Source organism: Rhododendron vialii, chromosome 7a, assembly GCF_030253575.1.
Source record: "Rhododendron vialii isolate Sample 1 chromosome 7a, ASM3025357v1".
Lineage (NCBI taxonomy): Eukaryota > Viridiplantae > Streptophyta > Magnoliopsida > Ericales > Ericaceae > Rhododendron > Rhododendron vialii.
The window spans coordinates 31667105-31691688 of record NC_080563.1 but is presented as its reverse complement, the minus strand read 5'-3'; the positions used below and the strand labels follow the sequence as shown (position 1 = coordinate 31691688).

At 39.5% G+C, this 24584-nt stretch overlaps 2 protein-coding genes across 6 annotated transcripts; both read right to left on the bottom strand.

Moving 5' to 3' along the window:
• Positions 1-1646: 1646 nt before the first annotated feature.
• Positions 1647-12091, bottom strand: LOC131334671 (uncharacterized). Of its 4 annotated transcripts, none has more exons than XM_058369803.1 (4): positions 11621-12091; positions 2877-3877; positions 2670-2786; positions 1647-2591 (listed from the first exon to the last, which is right to left on the bottom strand). In XM_058369803.1, the coding sequence occupies exons 2-4, from the start codon at positions 3435-3437 to the stop codon at positions 1788-1790; spliced, it is 1482 nt and encodes a 493-aa protein (XP_058225786.1). In that variant the 5' UTR covers positions 3438-3877; positions 11621-12091; the 3' UTR covers positions 1647-1787. The 4 variants fall into 4 exon arrangements, with proteins under 4 accessions (XP_058225786.1, XP_058225784.1, XP_058225787.1 ...); XM_058369801.1 differs by lacking the exon at positions 11621-12091 and adding an exon at positions 9659-9803; XM_058369804.1 differs by lacking the exon at positions 11621-12091 and adding an exon at positions 9413-9600.
• Positions 12092-14221: 2130 nt separating this feature from the next.
• On the bottom strand, positions 14222-24141 carry LOC131333661 (uncharacterized). Of its 2 annotated transcripts, none has more exons than XM_058368296.1 (4): positions 23890-24141; positions 17520-17565; positions 17328-17442; positions 14222-14851 (listed from the first exon to the last, which is right to left on the bottom strand). In XM_058368296.1, the coding sequence occupies exons 2-4, from the start codon at positions 17522-17524 to the stop codon at positions 14399-14401; spliced, it is 573 nt and encodes a 190-aa protein (XP_058224279.1). In that variant the 5' UTR covers positions 17525-17565; positions 23890-24141; the 3' UTR covers positions 14222-14398. The 2 variants fall into 2 exon arrangements, with proteins under 2 accessions (XP_058224279.1, XP_058224278.1); XM_058368295.1 differs by lacking the exon at positions 23890-24141 and adding an exon at positions 20284-20302.
• Positions 24142-24584: the final 443 nt, after the last annotated feature.

The window sequence follows — 24584 nt, the reverse complement described above, 5'->3', positions numbered from 1 at the left end:
TGGCACGCCTAGTGGAACGTTGAATTGTTGAAACAACCGTGCTATCCACACAGAGAATTCCACACAGATCGCACACAAATTATTGTGTCGGGCCCACTACGGATTTCACACAAACGATCCAATCCATTCATTAAATGTAAAACATTTTTTCAAGGGCTCTCGCGAAAAATCAGCTCAATCTTATACTTATAGGTGCTCGATTTAATCATTTAACGTTTCATTATCCATACATCACACTAGATAGATATCATATTCATGGAATACGCTTCACTTTCAAGATGCCTTGGGGGTCTTGAAAAAATGTTTTACATTTAATGAACGGCTTGGATCGTTTGTGTGGAATCCAGAGTGGGCCCCACGCACGGATCTGTGCGCGATCTTTGTGCTAAAAGCCTATGCGAAAAGACTTACTTTTTGTTGAAATCATCGTGAAAGTTAGAAAGCAAGGTGATACATCTCAATTGACTTAGGCTTTGGGAAAAGGCTTACAACGAAAGTGGGGATGTGAATGAAGGCCAACTTATTGTCTAGAATGAACAAATTGGATTTAGTGGTAATCGTATGTGGAGTATCGCCAAACCAGCAAGAGGGTTGTAGGGGAGGTCAATATCCCTTCAGTTGACCTTGGTTCGAGCATCGACCACATCTCGCGCTAGTAAAGTGACACACGACACAGTTGAAAAAATTGACTGTCCAGTCAGAAGAGGACACGCAGCACCAGTGAGCAGGCGACGCATGGCAGCGCCACGACGACAGCCTCAATGGGGTAAGGAGACCCCCGCGAACAGGTCTCACAGACACACCATGTAATTTGTATCTAAGTTTTATCACTATAACTGCATCTGCCGAGCTCCTAAAAAAAGACCGGACTAAAGACGTCGTCCACGTCTCCTGTTTTGCACGAAGGTCGCAAGATAACTGTTATAAACAAGAAAATCTAGAAAACAACCTCGTCCAAATAGTTCGTGAAGTAAAACATAGGTTATGCAGTCATCATAATGCTTTGAAATATCCGTTCGGAATGCTAGTCTGCACAGCTCAGCTTCATTCTGTCTTCTTCTTTTTGTCAATATTGTATACATTAGCGGGGTTAGTGGGGTGTTAAAGTTAGCACGAGGATCCAAAGACTATCCATAACCCTGGCCCCCAAAGCCCCGCCTCTCGTGGTACTCGTACGGTGGAGAGAGATTAGTTACCAGCTTCATTCTGTCTAAGCACTTTGGGCATGCTCGTGTGCTTCTGCATACAGGAGGCAACAAACAAACTACACGTCGGAAAGCAAGCATGAAAAGCCCGGACGAGCACCTCTAAGAAAAAAATTCCCGATCATCAAGTGCAAACCAGGGTCGCCAAAGAAGCCCCAAGAAGCATCAAGCATTTCCAATGGCGATCTAACTCTACCCGATAAAGATCACCAACGGAAGTCTTGTCCTCGGAACAAATTCCATTCCTTCGACTATCAAAGTAGGGCTGAAAGCTATTAATATCGACCCTAGGAATTTCCGATCTGCACACACAGCTATGCTGCAATAGTAACATTGTCCACCATGGCATCCCCCTAGAATTCTATAAGAGTTCTATACCACGTGAAACAATTCAAAGTAGAACATCTGAGAGAAGAAGTTGATCTACGAGTCCAACTCGGATTACCTGATAAAGCTACTTCCATTAATCGTACATCATTCAAAGGTAACTTAAATTAAAGGTACATGATAAAGCTCCTTGGCCATCAAGCTGTGTCAACCATAAAAAGAAAAATATAGAAAACTAGTGCACAGACAGACAGGTCAGCGATGAGACAAAGATGGACCTGCAAAAGAGTAGCGAGACGAAACTGGTGCAAGTGAAGATTGAGGCCCAACTACCTGATGTTTAGTAATTTGGTTATACTCGGATAACGCATTGGAAGCATAGGTTGAGTACAACGTTGCAGTATCAACATTTTCTGGCCTTCTCAAGTGAGTAGACTCAGTCAGGTAAGATTCTCCCCTTCCAGTGAAAGAATGAGATCCTAATAAAGGTACCTCCTCTCCCCCCGAAGGTGGCCGATACAAGTCCAAATATGAACCACCATGCGGGTAAGTATAAGCAATCTTCGAGTAAGGGTCTACAATAGATGCCGAAGTTGTCGCTGCAAGGGAAGTTGAAGACCGCAGTTCCTGTCTTGGAAAAGGACCGTAAGTCTGGTTTTCAGACGCTATATGCACATCATGACGAGTGGTTAGCTGTACTTGTGCAGGGGCAGCATCTGTATACTGATAACCTGGGTGCATCAGAAGGTGCTGTCTTACGGGATCCAAGTGAGGTTCCAAAGGAGGAGCAATTTGACTTCTAGGTGGAGTGAACTTCAGTCGTTCCCCACGAAGACTGTAAGTTCGATATTCATTTTCACTAGGAAAATGATTTTGAGAGATATCTTCTCTCTCCATTGAAGGAACACTTCCGTACATAAGATGCTGACCACTGTACCTCCTACCTTCATCGTAGGTATGAAGATTTGAATCTTGAATTGCTGCCATTGCGGTGGGGCCCAAGGGTGGTGCATGTAAATGCACTTCAGCAGGCCTAAAAAGTTCTGTGAGCTTCTCAACCTGCAACAAGAAGTTCACATATCACAAATCATGAACTAATAATCAAACTGACAAGAAACTGGTTGTGGAGTCTCTTACTTGTACGTCTGTAAGTTCCGTATTAAACCGGTTCTTTTTGTCGTAGTTTTCCTTAATAGCCCTTTTGAAGACACTCTCTGGGAGGGGAAAACAATCTTGGTAAACACTGAAGCGCACCTGAAAGCTAAATACTCGTGAAAAAATGACCAAATTGCAAAGCAAGCACATGCATGCATTCAAGGAGGATCAGCCACAGTCAAAAGTTACCTGAGCAGGGAATCCCCCACCAAAAGCTGCTGGCTCCAGTTTCAAGCCACCATTAGAGGATGCTGTATAGATCCCGTACAAAAGCTTGAGATCAAAATCATAGAGGAAAAGCTTGAGCCCTGGCTTGATGCCCAACACTAGCTCTTTGTTACCGATTGGTAAACCCATAAGGCTATAATGGAAACAGTCCGGTTTTGTCTTTGCATTACACATGCAAATCAAAACACCAAGCTTCTTTTTATTGTTTCCGTTCTGTTGGCTTTCCAACTGACCATGCTCTTCTTCATTCATTTGGCCATGTTCGGTCTTCTTGAGCCACTTTTCTTTCTTCTTATCAAAATGTGGCTTCTTTTGCAAATCATCGAGCTTCTCTTTCTGCTTTTCATTCTGTTGGCTTTGCAACTGACCATGCTTTTCTTCATTCATTTGAACGTTTTCGGTCTTCTTGAACCACCTTTCTTTCTTCTGATCAAAATGTTGCTTCTTTTGCAAACCATCAAGCTTCTCTTTCTGCTTTTCAATCTGTTGACTTTTCAATGGACCATGCTTTTCTTCCTTCATTTGACCATCTTCGATTGGCTTGAACCACTTTTCTTTGTTCTTAGCAAATTGTTGCTTCTTTTCAATATCGCCAAGCTTCTCCTCTTCTTTTCACCCTGTTCATGATTTTCTTCATTCTCCAACCCAGCTCCCTTGTCTTGGTTCATTTTATTATGCTGCCCACCAGTTGTACTCTTTTGTATCGCACTTCGACTGTTATCATCCTCTTCCTCTTTATTGACACTTGGTTTTCTGCTCCCCAAGACACTCTTTTTCTTTTTCTTCTCTCGAATCTGAGTAGTCTCTTTGTTCAGAGTGTTTCTTGAAATTTTAGGCTTGGGCTTCAATGATTTTGGAGTTCTATTTTGAGATGACAATGGTTCTGAGGAGGCTTCAGCAATATTCCCACCGAACTTCTTTCTTAAGCGACCCATAGACTACGCAACACAGAAAAATGTACCCTGCAAGCAATCATCGTTTTTTATAAGCAAAATGATAAGAGCTAGGCAAAAGAAGCACAAGTATATATTGGTATAAAAGAAGGGAAACGAGTGAAGTGCTTCCCAGTATATAGTAAAGTTTATCAGGGTATAATACTGGAAGTGGAAAATCACTGGGGGATCTCAAATCAGGTCACATAATGGAAGTCAATATTGTCAAATGATCAATATCTTGGGTCAGCTAAACTAGCTAGGAAACCAGGATATTCTCCAATCTCCAGTACTCATAAAACACAACCGTTTAATATGTGCGCATACCATTATAGAAGTCCTACTCCTACCAACAATATTCATTCAAGAAAAACAACTCCAACACCTACACAAACTATATTTCTACAACTTTTCCTTGTCCGCCTAATATTTATGCATTTTCATCAATCAAACGGTTTAGCTGTCATAGCTGAAATGTTTTGTTTTTGGTTCTATCCCAGATGTTTAGAGAACTTACATATCAAAGCTATCTTGGTCCAACATGCAATAATTTGGAAAATTGAACCCAAAACAGGAAGGGACCAGTTCACTGGTTGAACCATTGGGTCAAGCCGAATCAAGCCATGACAACGTACTATGTCACAACTCACTAGCAAAATCTAAAACGTCATATAAATACTCAAAACCAGCATAAAACCAAAATTGAAAATATCAAGCCCTTTTAAAATATCACATGCTTTTTGGCCTCATAATAATACTAAGAAAACTCATGGCACTTAGAAGTTAAACCATCTCTTTGGAATTAAGGCAATTAGATGCACTCTTGTCATACAAGTTTGAACAAATAAACAAAAATTAGTAATCAGTGTTAACAAGGATACAGATGGCCAGTGCTTAGGGATTACAACGTCAAGGCCGAGGCTGCATGTTCGGGGCGTTCACCATACAGAGTCGGCAAGATTTTTCCCTTTCGAGTAAGCGTGGGTTTAGTGAGCGACTTGGTCTGGTTTCACAGTTGAAAACGAGCCGGAGGTTCACGTGGTTTGAACAGGTCTACGAAGGTTTACATGCCAAAGGGTTGCCTAGGGTTACACCCAATCAAAACTTGGACTACGGTCCAACCAGTTCATGATCTGATCCCATTTTCAATGGTCCATAACGTATTTAAGTATTTAAGTAATCGACATGAATGTAGAGAATGGATAATATTCTCACTTCAACCTTTCTTGTACCACTTAGATAACAAGTTTATGTCATTACCAAACCAGATATGTCAGACTTTTCCCCTCAGCTAAGGTTGGGGCGGGGTAGCAATAGAGATTAAAAAGGCAAGTCTTCATACACCGCTGGACGCCCGCCAGTTTAATTGTGCATGTCCGACCCCCGGTTGACATGTGGAGAGTTAAACAACAGATCCAACACATAAGTGTCACAATGAAACAAAGTCAAGTGCACTTGAAGGCTACTGTGATTAATAAGGAATACAAAGTATTTGAGTAACAAGAAATCTAATGGACCTAGTGTGAAACATATGAGACCTCTCAATGCAGAGATTGGGAATTTGCATAACAAACTACATGAGAAAGATAGACTATTGGTGATTGGTAGTAGTAATGGTGTTGGAAACCCTAATAGCTAGGGTATTGGCACAAGTCGTACTGTTTGGAAGGATATGATGTTAAATCATCAGGAATACAATCCTCATGTGTTTTCAATATTTTCCTCCTGAGATCAGGAATAATCAAGCATGTGTTCCTCAACTCTTGAAGAAGGTGCTCTAAAGTGGAAACAAGGTGTAGTAGGGTACTTCCTTGATAGGAAACTGCCATTCCTAGCTGTTAAGAAGATTGCCATGAAATCTGGGCAAGATCGGGTAGAACTGATGTCCTTTGAACTGAGCAAGGGCTCTTATTCTTCTATCTTGAATCTTGATAATGATTCTTCTTTTAGAATATTGAAGGAAGCTGGCAGATGGAATTTTGGTGGTGGATCCATGATTCTTAAACATTGGCAAGCTTGTATGAATTTCGAAAGGAACAGTTAACAATGATTCCTATTTCGGGTCAATTCTATATCACTCATTGAAGCTGTGGAATGAACAGGGGTTGGGTTACACAGCAAGTGTTGTTGGTAAACCTCTCCATGCAGATGATATGACTGAATCTTAGAAAAGACTTAGCTATCTAGGATTTGTATTGAAGTTGGGGTCGAAGATTTCTTACCTCAATCTGTTGATGTTCACTTTGCTAATGGGACTTGTATGCTGATCCCTGTCAAGTATCAATGCAAGCCACTGTCTTGTCATGCAAGGTTTTTGGTCATGGTTGTATTCAAGATGCTGAGAATGAGAGGGTCCCAACCCAAGGATTGGCGAGAAGGTTTGGGTGTCACAAAGTGGAGATGTTTTACCTCAGAATTCTGGAAATGCTGCAGAGTTTGAGATGGTCCAATGTACTAACACGGGTTTTGAGATTGATCGGCCCTCTGCTGATGGCCAGGAAGTTTCTCAATCCCTGACTCAAACCCAATGCTGAATCCTACTTAGCACAATATGGAGGTACTTATGGCAAAAGACTACTGCTGATACAGTGAGTGCTCAGGTTGTGCCTCAACCACTGGATGAAGCTGGGGGGTTACTTAGGTGATCTATAACAGTACAAGCATGGGTTCTAGGCCTGTTGCTAGGATGAATGAATGGTATTCCTCAGAAGGCAAACAGTCAGAAAGTAGGTTCAAAGCCTTGTGGAATGGATGATCAAAAAAAAAAAAAAAAAGGCCTTAGGGAATGCAGATTTTACGCAGTTTGATCTTGTTGCTACCTTGGGATTGGATGAAATGCTGGATATTGAGGATGACGTTAATTTCCATTTCGGTGATAGGGGCCAGCTTAAGAATGCTGGGATTCCCTCTCTAGCTGAAGTTTCAGTTCCTACCACTGGTGGAGCTGAGAGGAGCAGAGAATAAAAGTGCCAAAGTTCCTTAAAATAAGGGGGGAGGGGGGGAAGTCTAAGAAAAGATTGGAATTATGCTACAGGACTGGTGCGGGCCTTAATGACCCCAATTAACAGCTCGAGGTGAGGAAACTCATCACGGTTAATAAGTCGTCCGTTACGGGTTTTGTTGGAAAAAAATAGATTGGATAATCTGATGTCAATAGCTATTAACTATCTCCCTTAGTGTTGGTCTTATATGCATAGCATTGGCTCTGGGGTGGTCGCTAGGGCTCTTTTCCTGAGGAGTTTTCAGTTGATTTGATTGGTGCTGACCTGCAACACATTTAGGGTAGAACACCTGCAATCAGAAAGGAAATTGTGTTTCTATGGTCTATGGTATGAAATAAACATGTTGATAGGAGGATCTTCATGGCAGCAGTTCTTTGGATTGTCCAGTGCATTGAGGGATGAACCGTGAATACTTCGGGGGATTTTAACTCTGTAAGGGGAGTTAATGAAAAGCTGGATGGTTGTGCTTTTGACCTCCAAGCCGCGGCTGAGTTTAAATCCATCATAGATACTCGGCTTGATGACATGAATGCCAAAGGCTTTTGGTTTACTTGGTCATGTAAGAATGGCGGAATGGGTGACAAGAAGAGAGAATTGATACAGCCGTGGTGAACGATAAATGCGGCAAGAGGAATTCACTGGATTTGAGGCTTAGTTTGCTGCTCCAGTTGTTTCAGATCACTGCCCACTAATGGTTGTTGTCGCTAAGGGGGTTAAAAGGAGATTGTCTTAATTTTCAATTTGTGGATGTTTTGTAACAGATTACAGATATTCTAGACTAATCAGGGATGAAGCCAGGATTTTAACTTAGTAGCGGCGAATATGGAAACATAAAAGAAAAATAGGAAGAACTACAAATGAAAATTTATTGACTTAAAAATTAAAATAAAATCTATGCAATAATGTAATTTCTGATATGCACGCAAAGTACCGACAAAAGGGTAAATTTTTACCCAATCTCTCTCTTAAAGTGAGGCATCTTAAATTGCGTTCGACGCTCTTTCATGTCGTTAAAAGCATCAATGATAGCATTAACATCAAGACCTCCAGCAACATCTTTCTCAATGTACTGGATCAAGAAACTATAAAAAATTCATCTTGTGCAATTAAAATGATAAATTGTGGACTTTCTTATTTTGTTCAAAACTTGACACAAATCTGAAATGGTAACCAGATTTTCAAACTCAATATGCTTAGAAACATAGAACTTATAATTTATAATTGAGATTTCAAATGCAATTTTCTTGCTATGTTACTTCAAATGGAAGGAGAGAAATCAGAAAATTTTCTATCATGCGATTAAAGACTCCAAGACTCTAAACAGCAATATTGATGCTGCCATTTGAGATAGGATGAGTTCTTGGAGAATTGAAAGGGTGCCACCAGGGAATTAGGAGGTATGCAGCGAATGGTGATTGTGTAATGTGTACAAACATTTTGCAGAAGGCTAAGCGCTTAGGCAGGAGTTGAGTTCGTTTTCGGTTTGTTTCTAGACTTCTAGTTTTCTTTGCTGTAGGTGAAGGGATATATGCCCCTTGTGTTCTCTTGGAGCCTTGTGATTTTGTAAGTCAAATTACTTTAAAAAAAGTAAAGTGCCCTTATGGCACAAACAAAAAAAAATAGATTTTCCTCCAAATAGCCTCAAAAGCCTAGCCCTCTCAAAACCTAATCCTAATAGCATGTTAAAGCATACTCAAAAGAATTGACTATAAGTGGAGAGGCCTCTTAGAATCATTTACCACTTCTATTTTCATTTGGCAGGTGATAATTCAGTAGTGTAAAATGAGTTGTTAACGTGGAGTTGATAAATCCCTATAAAATACAGAGCATCCTAACTTTATGCAAATTAGGACTCATTGGTGACCCCTAACGCCCTATATAGCCAATGTTCTAAAAGTCACTAGGCGCTAGTCGGGCGGTCGGCCATCTTCGAGCGATTAATCGGATTAATCAGCGATTAATTGGTGCATATTAATTAGTAATCGGCCAGACCTAATCGGATAGGCCCCGCTGGTGATCACTGATTAATTCCTTGTTTTAGAACACTATATATAGCACAAACACGAATACATGTGCTGTTATATCCTCCACTGTCCATGTGGGTATGTCGGACTTATAGAAGAGTCCATCTAACATTGCTCATAATGAAAATTTTAAACCTAAACCCACATGGGCCAAGTGAACGCATCAAATGAAAGTCACGCGGGTCGTTTCTTCTATTGCTCATAAAGAAAATCTTAAACCTAGGAAAGCCCACATGGGTTTTGTCTTCTTTTCTTCTATTGCTACTGATAAAAAAAAAATTCCTTCCGTACATCGGAATTTCAGAGTTCTAGAGTTCAAACTAGAAACATAGAACAACAGATACATAAGAACGAAATTACATCGTTAGATGGCCAAAATACAGTATATCTTCAAGCACAAAGTGTCTCATCCTATGCCGCACGGACACAGAAAATTCTAAGAAAATCGGGACATGCACACGGCAGGGGATACAGCAACAAATATATGTATACATCATTTTACTGAGCACTACCAAACTCAGAAAATGTGGACATCCTACCTGATACATCCACTCTCACACTATGTTAGCACGGCCACGGATACCAACACGGAAATTCTAAAAAAATTGGGACATGGAGACCGGAGAAGGCAGGAGAAACAGCAAAAACTGTACGTTTATATCAATGTGCCGAGCCGTATATATACGTGTCCTACGTATATGCTCGTAGATATTTAGAGAGAGGTATACCTATGTCTCTAAAGTCGAACAGATACATATATATACGAAAGAGAGAGAGAGAGAGACCTCGATAGAGCAGGCAGAGGTCGATTGGAAGGGAGAGAAGGCGGCGGAGGAAGATCGAGAGAGAGAGAGAGACGAAAGCAAAGATAGGTCGGTGAAACTGAACGACCGATTAGATACTAGGCTTTCGGATATCGTATTTAACGTTGGGCAGTGAAACTCCCTTTCTCGTCGTTATTAATGTGAATTTACTATTTTAGCTTTCATTTTTTCCCACACTCGGAGGGGTAATAATAGCAATTTCACATGAATAAAGCAAAAAAAAAAAGAGAGGTTACAAATGGTAAAAGAAGGAATGCTAAAATCAACAAAAAGAATAAGAGTACATCACCTTTTAATAGGGAAAATGATATTGGCACTCTAAAAATTGATGCAGGCACTCCAAAAAATAAAAAAAAATGGTTTTGAAGTTACACTGATTTTGGAGTGCCTGCATCAATTTTTGGAGTGCTAATATTATTTCCCATTAATAGTTGGAACCAATAGAGGAGTAAGCAAAACAAGTAAGTAAACTTGTTAACTAGCCTTTACTTATTTTCTTTTCTTGGATCTCATCTTGAGAAACATCCTCCCATTTTAACCGCTAGGACTATGATTATTCGTCATGTTGCTCCCTCTTGCCAAACCGGGAGCCCAAATGGAATTGTCTAAATTATTTACTTAGTTGGAGTCATCAACTGCCTCACAAGGATGAGTTTTTCAAGAAACTAACTGTAACCACTAGTCCACAAAGAACTAACCGTAACCTCGAGAGTATATAAACCATAACCTGGTACTATAATATAACACCACATTTTATCTCTTATTCATAAAGAACAATCACGCAATGTCATACCCTAAGGTTTTGAACCAACAATCAACTGTCATACCCTGGCTTTATTTCTCCAAATTGGACTTTGTGGATAACCTCCAAGATAACCTCTAAGAATCCCATTAAAACATCATTCATCTAGCTAACCACTCTTCACATCTGCGAAACTCTGTAGAGTAACGTCCTCAGATCCCATCACATCATCTCTCATATTTTTTTATTTCCTTCAACTTAATAATCGTCTATATGATCTCTACTCCAAACCAACTCATGCACTTAAAGTCCAATTTAGCACGTACAACATGATTCATCAATAACAACATAACTAATAAAAATGATACATTTCAATGAGTATCAAGTATAACAATTAATAATTTAGCAAGTAAGTAAACACACGCAATGTTTTATGATTTGGCTGAGGACTCTTTGGGTTGTTAAGTTCTGCTGACCAAGTAAATATGTTCTTTCTATAAATTTCTAAAGCTTCATTTGCTTTATTTCACTAAGTAAACTAGTAATTAAGATAATTACGTTTCATTACACTTTTAACACTTTTAACGTACTATGCTTTAAAATATTATTTGTATAAAAAGGTGTCATGGTCATTTTATAAAAGTTAACATAGTCCATAAATGTTTATATGGTTTGACTAACACGGTGTTCTAAAATAATAATATTTTCTTAATTAATACAGTGCTTGGTTATATCAGCTTTTTCAAAATATTCTAATAACTATTTAATTAACTGTTCAAAGTACTTATATACATTGTTTCATTCATAAAGAATTAGGACTAATATTATCTAATATATATAATAGACAACGGTAATGGTTCATAAAATATTTTCATCGTTTCTGGATATCAATGTACTACGTAATACGTAAAGTGTATCAATCTTGAGGACAAACATATTATTAGGGCTAAATCGTAGACTTATTGAATCCAGAGGTGCTACATATTGGGCCGAAATCATATACTTCAATAACTCAGGGGGCTGACTGCAATTACATCCTTGTTTTCAAAACCCAGTCACGCCATTTCCAATTTCCGATCGGCGAGGCTCGCCGGAAACCGTTCCACCTCTATTATAACTCGTTAAAATCAACAGTTAGGGAGTAAGTATACTTAGGGGAATTAGAGAAGCGATTAATCTACCTCTCCTCCGGTCGAATAAGCACGAAACGGGTTTTCGGCGAAAACGGTTCATCGGAGAAGACGAGGCACACAGAGACTTCGGGGACGGCTCGGGATGAACGGAGGTTGATTCGGTGATCCCGAGAAATGGGTTAGGAATTGAGTAGTCCGAATTGGTGTTCAGATTTGAGGATGACAGAAACCCACCTTACTTTCTCTCTCTAGACCACCATTGTTGGAGCTCCAAGCTTTCTCCCTCCTCTCTTTCTTTTCCTCTCTGAATGCAGTAGTGGTGGTGGTGTGGGTTGTGATTTTCGGAGGGGAAGAGAGTGATACTTACAGAGGAGAGTGGAGGGAGAGGGAGGTGGTGCAATTATGGGTTTGGCCGAACTAGGGGGAAGAGGGTGGCGGTAGGTGGTGGCAGAGGTTCAGCTGGATTTGGGGAAGGATAATGGGGGATGGGATGGGTTAGTAATGGTGGTAGGGTGAGGTGGAGAAAAAGGAGCAGGGAGGAGGTGCCTGTGGTGGTTGTTAATGGTTAACAATCTTATATGGTATTAGAGCAGATAATAGATTTCGGGTTCGAAACTCTTCGTTTATCTAATGATTATAAAATTTATACATGTTTAATCCATTTATGAAAGAAATCCTAACTACACTTGAAGGAGCGTGAATATTAATAATAAAGTTGTCCATTTCTCTGTTAGAAAATACCAAAAATGAGAGGGATTGTGTAAAAATAGAAATAGATTTTGTTCACACACGAGTGCATGTATGGAATTTAAACTAATAATGAAATCTAACACATAATCGATCTGCTAATAAATTCATAATAACAATGTGAATTTTTATTTGAAAAATTTAGGACAAAAATTAGGATCATTATCCAAAAATAGAGGGAGAGGAGAGATCTAACTCTGAACTTTCACACGAAAGTGATCTCAACCCAAATTCACAAGACGAGAGAGAGGAGAGAGATCAAGTCCAAAAACAGTTGGGCGGACTGAAAGGAGAGGGGAAGGAATGAAGAGAAAAGAGGGCGGACCCAACTTCTCAGAACCTCTCTAGAACTCTCTCAACTCTCATGCATCACAATGTTTATTAGTAATTGCAAGTGAGAGACGGACTCACAAAGTCATCCTAATCAAGGCAAGAATTTACTCCTTTGTTTACCGTCCATTTGGATGGAGTAATTTCATAATAAAAGAAAGAGTTGTTTGTAGTTTCTAATCAAATCACTCATTTGGATTGAATATTTTGGTGGAAAATGGAAAGAAAAGTAAAAAAATAAAAAGTTTGATTGGCTCCTCCCCTTTCTCACCTAATGTTACTTTGTGAGAAAAAACTCCTCTTTCATATCACACATTTTCTCACCGTCCAAAGAGAGTTATCGTTGAAGTCGTATCAAGCGTTTCAAGGCAAAAATTTCAATGGGCAAGTACTAACAAATGCACCCGTATTTAATTATTTTTTTTATCAGCCACCCCTATTTAATTAGCAATGCTACATTCGCACCTCTAAAACAAAACTCCGACACAACCACATCCAAAACCTTTAGATGCACATGAATTTACATACATATAATGGTTCCGAACACAGTGGTGTTCGGAGTTGTGTTTTAAAAGTATGTTTCTCTACTTTTTGCTATTCGATTAGCCGCGTATGTCGCTTAATATATAGGGTATCGTCCTCTAGCTTTTCTCGAATCTCAATTCCATCCCTCTAATTCTCATCGGACCAGTTTGAACCTTGAACTTTGTTTTTCTTCTCTAATTAGTCCAATCCCTATCAATGGTTAAAAATTGAACAGTTCCTAATGCGTGCAAGTCACATCACACATAACCTTTTTGTATGGGCAAAATGGTAGGTTAAAAGTTCTCCAACCACCACCACCATCTCCCTCATCTCCGGCCACCACTACCACTACAATCACTCACTACCCCCTCTGGTGCCTCTGAGACACCTCCACTTCGCTAGTTCTCTAACTAGCCGCCTCAACCAAAACACCGACCACCGCTAATGCAGCACCACCAGCTAAACAATCCACTTCCAACCAATACAGCAGCAACCCAAACCTTATTATTAGTAGCAAGTATACTAACATCAATTGCAAACCAAACTAACAACTGAAAGTCCCACCTAGTAGGTAATGACTTCCTTTTCATCCATATCAATGCAGACCAAATACAAACATGATAAATATGAGTGAGTTGATTTCCAATCCAGTCTCTGTAATGAAGAGGCGATAGGTGAAGTCTACCCCCTTACATTATAGCACAGAGACACAGTGTGTAGCATATATAACCCACAGAGTACTCCCTTGAGTTTACAACACCATCCGATGGCATACTAGGTGCAAAAGCCACCTATGCAGACGAATAGGGGAGTTAAGAAATTCCCCGAACCACCATAGCCAATTAGTTTTCAAAGTTGACATTTTGAATTATTTTCTCTCGGTGCTTCCGAAGTAGCTAGGTACAACAGCCGAATAACTTTTAACCAACACAAATCTGCCACGGCAAAGCAGAACGTGGGCAGCAACCCCAAAAAAAGAACAGCGTGCGCAGGCAGATACACAGAGAGAGAGAGAGAGAGAGAGAGAGAGAGAGAGAGAGAGAGAGAGAGAGGGAATTTCCATTTTACATTAAAAATAGTTGCTAAGGAAGCTGACATGCTACTCTTCTAGGATATACAAAAGGAAAGGGGGCTACAACAGTGACAGAAGGATGATGTCCACCTACGGAGGGTGCCAATAAAGCTAAAATAAAATAAAGGCAAAATAAGAAAGAAAGAACCGGTTCAATCAAGATAGACTTTGACATCAATACCATTGTCAATGAGAGACTGGACAACCGCTCTAATCTTTCCTTCAAACTTGTCCCTCTCCCTCGGAGTATAAGAAGCAGTGTACACATCAGCTTCTCTTGCTCTCTCTGATAAAATTCGCCCAACTGCCAAACAAGCGGGTATATCCGACCGGGACTTGAGCATTGCCTTGATGTCGTTAGAGTTGGTACCAGCAACTGCGACCTGCTTGCTTGTTACCCTGTGTGTGAGTGAGGCTGAGACAAAGCGCTTAGAAATGAAGACATCAAGTGTGAATGGTTCCATGTAAGCTATTGTACGCTGTTTGAATGAGACATGCTTGTCTGGATTCTTTGACTTCTTCCCCTTCTGGTAAGTGTATGGCCGGCTGTTGTCATCATCCAGATAATCCTCCACGCCGAAAAAGCTTCTTGGCAGAAAAAGGGGCTGTTGACATGATGATTGTAGAATTCAAAATTAGATATTAATCACTTCTACCTGTAAATGGTAAAAAAGACGAGGCAATATAGTATATCTAAATTTTAAAATAAAAACCTCAAATTCTTTTATAATAGATTCTAGGAGTTTGTAACTCTGCAAGAGTACCGATGTTTTTACAATATCATTTTGGTTTCGGCGATAAACGAACCCGAAATCACTGCTTATAGTTGTACCACCAAGTTTGTTGTAAAGCTATCAAAACAGGTCAAAACAATGAACAGTTCTTCCCAGGGAAATCAATGCCAACATAAGGAGCATGGACCTATTTGTTTTTCCAAAGACAAATCTACCAACGAGGTATGCTACAATACACCACATGTAACCCAAACAAGTCTGGGATGCCAATGTGGACAGCTTCTGTTTCTGAGTTATGGCCAATGAGCCAAACTGTATCATAAGCTTGATAATACAAACCATATCCAGTGAAGTATGCTCATATTTTTTAATCAGCGTTCGGAAAAAAAAAATACTGCTAACACTAGATTAAGCATATGATTATACAAACCACAATTAATACATTGTACGGACTACTGGGACACTTTACCAGCCTTATTCCAAGGCAGATAAGTCAGTTAATGGTTTTCAAGATAATGGAGACGTTGAACCAAACAAAACTGATCCAAACCACTCTCAAGCAATAAAAAGTGCAGAGCAAAGAAACTTAGGCTGTGTTCGTTTTGCATTTTTTGGTATTTTAGTTTTGGTACTTGGTAGTGGATGGAGAGAGAAATAGGGTAATGAATAGAGATAGGAGTAATGAGTAGAGAGAGATAGTGAGAGATGATAGTAATAATTGAAAAAATAGGGTAATGATTGAAAAGAGAGAGTAGTGATTAGAAAACAAAACAAAATTGGGTATTTTAGTTTTGGTAGTGGGTGGAGCGAAAAATAAGGTAATGATTGGAGAGAGGAGTAACAAGTAGAGAGAGATGACAAAGTAATAATTGGAGAAATAGGGTAATGATTGGAAAGAGAAAGAGTAATGATTAGAAAACAAAACAAAAACAAAAACAAAATGTGAAACGAAAAAGGCCTTAATCACTGCTTTTGTCTTGATATGTAACAGAAAGCAAGGGAGTTTCTACAAGGCTGAAAAAGTGAAAATTAGATACTTGTATGGAATCCAAGCAGAAACTACCACTTCCTCATGAAGAAGATTTTGCTTAAGCTTAACAATCTGATATTACTTCAACCCTTTCCCCTCAACTCATGCGGGTCATCAGAAAAATCTGACCACTCAAGTGAAATAGTTGACAATGCCCAGGACATCCTATTTGCAAACGGTCAAGACATTTTCCTCATCAGGTCGTTGCATTACCTACCCCGTCCAGGAAAAGTGAACCTTCACATTTAACCTAGGCAAATGAGAATCCCACAACTTCTCATTGAGTCTCTGTCTAACGCATAAGGCAACAATAGCCCCAAAATCTGAACCAGATGTAACTATGTAAGCGACAATATGAGAATCTCTAAGCCTCCTAAGGCGTCAGAGCAAATCTATATCCTTCCCCACTGAAAACCAAAATAGATGCCTTCACCTCTTTCTTCCCACAACCCTTTACCCCTAATGCAAAATACCCTCAAACATCAACTTATTTACTATCGACAAGAAAATATCCAAAGTGCAAATGTCATCGAAAACCAAACCTACTTGCTTCTTGCCCATACAATTCCCGAGCAAACCTAACCTTGTCCGACAAGACCCTTATCTGACTTAGCCCACTTTGCTTGCTCTAACCACTCTGTTTGCATACCAAAACCAAATTACAAAGTTCATGGAACTTTCAAGCTCACAATGATTTAGCTGTTGAATGCCCTTGCAACCCACCCTCGCATATCTATTTTTCCTCCATTAATCCTCATGACTTTCATACCCTATACAGGGTGGTTAATATGATTCCCATTTTCCCTCCAATGCGAAGAGCATCAATTTCGTCCTTATGTCCATGTTAGTCCATCATAGTTCCCAGCAAAATCTCCATTGCGCCAACCTCATCTCCTCACCAAAATATTTGCTGGTCTTGAGGTTGTCGAGCACAATACCATAAGAAAGAAATGCTACGAAATTGCAATTGTAGTACATCTCAAATAAACTGGACAGAAGTCACAGAACCAACAGTCCAAGACCGAAAAGGACTTGATATAGTTTAGGAATGGAAAAAGCTCATTAGAGAATGTTCACTACCAGTTACCTGCCGGGGAAAAGAAGCAGCTAACACACAATTCAAAGTAAAATGACAAACTTTTTCCCCAAGACATAATGGAAGTAAATTAGTAATTGAAAGATTGCTACCGTAGTGTCAATGATCATCTTCCAGGAGTCAAAAAGTACAACATTATCCTCATATCGCAAACAATACTAGCATGGAAAGAAAAATTGTAAACCTAGTGCAGTACCCAAAAACCAAATTTAAGACTGCACCTGTCCACTGTGAAAACGACTGGTTTGTTCATAAAGGCAACGGCTAATTTTATCACCTCCAAGTGCACACAATCTGGGGTATAAAAGTTTTAACATTGTCCCACAAAGCAAACTCCTTCAAGAAACCAAACAACCCATCAGTTAGTGGTACAAAAATTAACCTCAAACTAGAAACTGTCTTCTACAATGTACCTCATGTATTCATGTCAACAGATGATTGAAAATTGGAGACTGTGTACTGCAATAAAAAAGATGTTTATATTATTTGGCAATCCAATAAAATAATAACAATTTACTGTAGCCAAATCTAAAACAAGATGAAGAAGGAAAGAGGGGGGAAAATGCAAGTGTTTCACAGCCCAAGGTCACAAATGAACGAATAAAGTCCTGCAAAGCCCCTCAGTTAGCATATGAAAGGCCTTCAGACGCAGGGAAAAAAATAGAAAAATTATAGGCAGGTCCTAATAAGCACCAAGATCAAGAACAAGTTCTTAGTAATTAAAGTGCATCTTTTACTTCATATAATCATATCTACCTTTTTATTCTCAATGGCGATTGTTAGACATGTCTAATGTCATACAATGGCATCAAATAGTCTATTGTGCCACATAATGTGGACTTATGGGGCTTCTAGTGAGGCGCAGAGCTAGGTTCCATCATTGTTGTGGTTGGGGGAGAAATGGCAAAAGGGTGAGACTCAAATAGCACTGGGGCTAATTGATAGGAGGTGATCCCATTTTTCTCATCTACACTCAGGTAACCCGAGCCTTAGTAATAGGGAGCTTCTAAAGTGGAGCCGCTTTCACCTTAGGAGCACACTCCTGCGCTCCCAACCAAGGAGCTTGACGGGAGCCCGCTCCTTACGAAGATAGGGGCTTTTGTACAATCCTTGTAAAATGCAAATAAAAACAGCAATTAATTAGTTTCATTGGTCTTTGATGAACTCAAATATCTAGCCCAGGTCCTGATATCATGAAAAAAAAATACATTGCAACACTAGTCCATTTCTTACACTTATGCTAAACTAGGTACATATTTTTACTCCCTAAAATGATTGTACTTTCAAAGTGTATTCTACGCTACATTAATATATGAACACGTTACTTTCACCCTCCCAAAGTTGGGAGCTTCTATATTCCCCCGCTCCCCCCCTCATGCCCCTGCTTTGGATCCCACTCCCACTTCGTGCAACTAAGACCTGAGCTGACCCATTCGATGCTAAATCAATCCAATGGACAATCAGGTTTTATTCCAATACAAAAAAGTAGTGCTTAAAACTGTATTCATTTAGTCTTTAAGAACTGCTCATTAGAAAAGGTTTGATTTGTTATCCACACCTCAATTGATGAAAAAGAAAATATGTACATTGACTTGATTAAATCTGCTATTGTGAAAGGAAAACCCCCGACTAGTTTTGACTAAGTAAAACTCAACATCGACTGCACTTTACTAGTAAAATTAAAAGAAATTTTTATGTTAATATACTAAACCTTCTTAGTCAATTTGCCAACGAATCAATCTTTCATCCTCTACTTCTAACTAAATGTCCGAAAATGTTTTCACATGCCCTCCCCATCGGTCAAAGCTTGCTTGCTACACCTAGTGCTTGGGCAATGGAGATGACTAAGGGTTAGGAATAGTGTCACTCAAGCACTTATGGTTGCTAAACCACACCCCCCCCCCCCCCCCCTAATTTATTTCCTGAGCCTAGCATGGAGGACTCTGTTAGGTGGCTCCCCCACACTAGTGGCTCTTATACTGCAAATTCTGCAAGGAATGCTCTCGGGAACAAGGCTCCAATCCAGAAGTGGCACAAGGTTATTTGGATAGCTCTCATGTCCCCAAATGGTCCTTCATTTTTTGGCTTGTTGTCCAATATTGATTACGTATTACATATAGACTTAAAATCTGGGGTGTGAGGGTGGATGATGCATGCAGTTTGTGTCGACTTCAGTTAGAGTCCCATGACCATTTATTTTTTGATTGCACCTTTTACTCCTCAGTTTCGAGAAGAATTTGATGAATGGCATGCCTTGTACCATGGATCTAGCTATTAATTAGTTTCTACTGAATGCTAAGAGCATCTCCAGAATTTGCTTCAAATTTGAAGATGTCAAAAACTTTTGAAGGCTGATGTGGCAATATGACACCTTCAAGTTTGACACCCAACATTCCTCCTCTCCAATAATGATGTGAAGTCACTTTTGCATTTGGTACCTCATGTCAATTTTGAAGCAAATGGGTTGATGCCAAATCCATGTAAGATTTGACTATACATTTGAAGGTAAAGATTGGAGAGACTTGCAATGCCAATGTTGACAGGTGCTCCACGTGGGATTTGACTCCTCCCATTGGAGATGCTCTAAAGGGAAGTTTCTCAGGAATACTAGTTTGAAATGCTCCCTTGCAGCTGCTGTATGCCTGTTTATGCTATATGGAGCGATAGTTTGAAATGCTCCCTTGCAGCTGCTGTATGCCTGTTTATGCTATATGGAGCGAGAGGAATACAGGGATCTTCCAAGGGCATGACACATTGACACAGATTTCGAACAGGTTACCCTTGAGTCCTTGACATTGTGAATTCTGTTAGACTTTTTGACTTCTCTAAGGATGATAAAACTAGGGGTGATTTCGGTTCGGTCGGTTTGGTTTCAGGGGATTTTAACAACCGAAAAATCGGTTCGGTTTTCCATATGTAGCTACCGAAACCGACCGAAGAGGTGATCGGTTTTTTCGGTTTCGGTTCAATCGGTTTCGGTCGGTTTGTTTCGATTTTCAATTTTCTCCATATCATCAAATTGAGGCGCAAAAATGCAGAAAAATACTTCATAGCATCAAATTCTCCATAGCATAGGAACTTCAACAGGCCTCCACGCTTGTGGAATCGAAAGGCAACAACAGGAATTCCAACAAAATCACTTAACCGTTATCTAATTAACTAGTAACTAATAATTACCTGAACCATCGATCTTCAAGGACCGAAGGACATGGTGGTGAGTGAGGGAAACACGCGAGAGAGAGAGAGAGAGGGTTTGATCTTTCAACGGTAGATATCTCATTTAGATATCAACAGTGGAGATTAGAGATGTATATGTAGTTTGGTTCGGTTCGGTTTTGACCTCCCTAAAACGAAAACTGAGCCGTAAAAATTATATTTGGAAAAGCAAAACCAAACTGAACCGAATCTATTCCCCAAACCGAACAGAACAAACTATTTCGGCCGGTTTTTTCGGTTTTTAATATCACCGCTAGATAAAACCATCCTAAGAGAATGTGAATTTGTGTAGGAGCTGGGCATTGCTCAGCCTTTTAAGGGTTCCGTATAAATTTTGGGTGTAGGTTTTTTTTGCTAATGAAAAGGGTGGAGTAGGGGCCGACCAGGCGTGGCAACCCTCCTCCAGACATGACCATAGGTACTCCAGACCTGCGGCAAGGCTCCAAAGGAGACCTGAAACCCATAGGTGCGCACCACCCCACCTAAGGCCGAATAAGGCAATAGGCAAATCATGGGATTCAAACGGGAGTGAGGGGGCGTCAACAAGCCTCGAACATGTGACCACATGAGAGCCAAACCCAATGGGAGTAACCCATTGCCATCTTGGCTACCACCTTGGGAGGTGGGTGTAGTGTTTGAATTTGAGTTTGTACAATTGAGAATAGGGTTTCTGGTATTTTTTCATGTTAATGAGAATGAATACTTATAAAATAAAATAAAAACTTCGCACATTTGTAGGAAACATCGAGTAACTATGTCCTAGACCTTACAGAACAACATCAAGTGCATGAAATCCGCTACTATCAGCTTCCATTTGCGCATCTGATAACCCATAAAAATTAATAATGAACACGCGCACACACACAGAGAGAGAGAGAGAGAGAGAGAGAGAGAGAGAGAGAGAGGAACCTTGGTATCGTTAGGCTGCTTTTGTTCGATTTAAGATTCAGATAATGAGCTGGTTGGTAACTTTGGTTCTGATCGGTTTGTTAAAAAAAAATTAGGGCTGATAAATTATACACTCAATATGCACAAATATATACTGAGAGTACTTACGGAAAAAGCCTTCGAATTGTGTTTGTGTGACAAATTAATCCCCATATTTGTACTTTTTCAATTTTAAACCCTTAGCCCTTTAAATATAGTGTAACAATCGCGGAAACTACCCTCATCTACCTGGGATCCCTTCAATTATGGTCCATTATTGCTTAAGCTGTCACGCCCTCAAATTTGAACATAATTATTAATAACTTGTCATAAATAAAATCTTCGCAATATTATACATAACTCCATCAAAAGGTTTTCCAAACTCATTTCACTGAAACATAACCAGTTCAAGATATTACAATACAGGGGACTCCAGCCCAAAACTTTCAGATTTTAATTATAGATACACCTTCCAAAAAAAAAGGTATTTTACTATGATGCTAAGGTAACTTCCCTTCAACCCAACTTTCAACGAATGTCTGACCCTAAGCCAAGCACTCCTTGCTATTGCCTCTCGTCCTTACCTAAAAATGAAGGGTTGAACTACACTAGCCCAGTAGGAAAATCTCTAACTAACTTTATGTGCTTATAGGAGAAAGAGTGCCACGAAAATATTTTTAGGAAGGGCAAAATAAAATGCTTTAACTGAAAGTAGAACTTACAACGCAATCCTTCAGAAAAAAAAAAACCTGGAATTCTTCTTCGCTTACACCAACACTCTCACCTACACAAGCGCACGCACCCACTTCTATCTTGAGTAAACTTAGATTGTCATTACCGAACTCAGAACATATTATCGCATTTTCATTTTGGTGACATAAAGACAACCCCGAATACTCTAGTCTACCTGTTCCCCTTTCGTACCCCACTTTGTTGGCCACACTCGCATCTAAGTCAACACGCTACACATAAGGAGGTGAAATATAATGTGCACAAGAACATTTCAGACAAAACCTCATTGTGTCCTCAAAGAACTCACACATCCATATAATCTAATCCTTTCAAACTTACGTTAAGTTTTACCATGTCCTCCCTCGTATCCCCTTTAATTTTTTCTTCTTTTTTTTTTGCTTCGTCTCGTCGTCAACACGTATGAGTTATCCATCTACACGCACATGCATACCGTTCAATCAAATCTCCAATTTATCATTATAAGTTTAAACTGCAATTCCAACGTAATTCTTCCACAATAGCTATTATCACATCTATGGCATCAAACATGTCTCCATACCAACAAATTTCTACACCAATCTCAATAAATCAAGCCACAATAATTTAGGAAGTCTATTAGAAAAGAAGAAAGCAAGCATCGACACCTCAAACTATCCAAGACATCAACTCAAGTTAAATGTTCATAGTTTCTCACATGAATGCTTCATTCTTTCTAAATTCCACATTTTAAAGCAAAGTATCAATACTCACATTCCCATTTTAATATGATACTAAACAATAACAAGATTCTTCGTTTCCGTTTTGTTATGTGCTTTGATTTCATTTCCGGGTATTAGGGACCTCGTGCGTTCCACATTCATTCCAGCATCACACCTTACGGTGGATCTGTGGCTTTCCTGTGCACTTCCGGGCATTAGGGACCCCGTGCGTCCCATTTTCATTCCGGCATCACACCTTACGGTGTATCCGTGGCTTTCTTGTGCACTTCCGGGCATTAGGGACCCCGTGCGTCCCATTTCCGGCATCACACCTTACGGCGAATCCGTGGCTTTTTTATTACCATCCAATTAAATAAGCAATTCCATTATCCAGCATTTCTCTAATTCTCACACCAAGAAAAAACACGCTTACCAAACCCACCTATGGATACAACACATAACGAGGAAAAACTATTTATTTTTCTCTATGTATCAGATAACATCAACGTCAAGTCATTTTCTCTCATATCAATGCACCAACAGTACCTGTACCTTATATTCACAAGTTCTCACGTATCCTTGTTTCAATATACGTATATACATAGCAACCGTTACACTTCTCACTTTCTATTTCATCAACAAACTAATCGTTAGTCAATATCCTATCCCAATGTGTCAATCAATCCCATGAGAACTCAATCCCATAAAAGTAAGTCTATTCAATCAAAGTCTAAGCAGGCCATTCGTTTCACAACGCATGGTTTCATTTCACTCCTAAACTCTTCTCACTTACCTACAAGTTTTACCAAGCTTTCATTTCTCAATAAGTTTTCCATCCGATTTGATCATTACACCACAACACATCAAGTAAGCACTTTATAGTTCATTCTCATGTAAAGAAACATTTTAAACAATACTCAATGTTACCCGCAACATCTAATTCCTTTCCTTTCTTTCTTTTTTTTCAGAAAATTTCCAGCAGGGGTATCGATACTCTTTTTCAGGTATCGATACCAGAGCAGTTCCAGTCCAGAGAAAGAAAAAAAAAAAGTATTGATACCATCACCATAGGTATGGATACCCACTTGATTTTTCAGCACACAAATCTCAGGTTTCGGACAGATTTAGACAAACAACAACGGAAGATTAACCACAATAAACTACACCCAATCGACACATAGACATATAAAGAGAGAAGAGAAATCCCTACCTCAATAGTTTTGAACAAAACCCTAAGTTCCAAGCCAAGCCCTAAGTTGTTTTGGTTGAAAACCACCGAGAATGATCTCCTCCAAGCTTGAGCACATGACCTTTGAGCTTAAATCGTTAGAACACCGTAGTTTAGGTCTGGGTTTACAAGGATTTTTTTAGTGGAGTGGAGGATTCATGGGTGAGAGAGAGAGAACGCGCGCGAGACGAGAGAGGGAGGGAGTATACGGTGGCGAAAAGAAAAGGGGAAAGTGATTTTTCCTGGTCCAGAATTTGGGTTATAAAAGGGGATATCACACTACACCCCAACAACTATCTATACATCTCCTCATCTCCCACATGTTTCAAGCTTATGCACTAAGGCCCAAAACGGCACCAAATGACAGAATCAACTTTAAAGGTTTATCATTAGCAACAAACAAGTGGATCCCACAATATTTTGCACATTTAAATATCAAACACACTTCAAGATTTATAAAGTAAAAGAAATATATTCCGGATCTCTACATAAGCACTTTCTAGTTTCTAACTTGTGAAAAGAAATGGTAAAGAAGGCAATTTTTTTAAAAACTTCTTTCCATTGTTTAGTTTACATTATTACATAGGGAAAGAGCAAGTTTCGAAAACTAGTTCAATTTTCTCTTAATTTTTCCTCCATTTTTTTATTATTATTTTATTTCCTTTCCTTTCCCATTT

Excerpts from the sequence above, each read along its gene's own strand:
- LOC131334671 (XM_058369803.1), bottom strand. The coding sequence starts at position 3,437 with ATGAAGGAAGAAAAGCATGGTCCATTGAAAAGTCAACAGATTGAAAAG. Across the intron at positions 2,787-2,876 it reads GTGGGGGATTCCCTGCTCAG|GTGCGCTTCAGTGTTTACCA; the intron begins GTAACTTTTGAC and ends TTTAGCTTTCAG. Across the intron at positions 2,592-2,669 it reads CGGAACTTACAGACGTACAA|GTTGAGAAGCTCACAGAACT; the intron begins GTAAGAGACTCC and ends TTCTTGTTGCAG.
- LOC131333661 (XM_058368296.1), bottom strand. Across the intron at positions 14,852-17,327 it reads GTCGTTTTCACAGTGGACAG|CCCCTTTTTCTGCCAAGAAG; the intron begins GTGCAGTCTTAA and ends TCATGTCAACAG.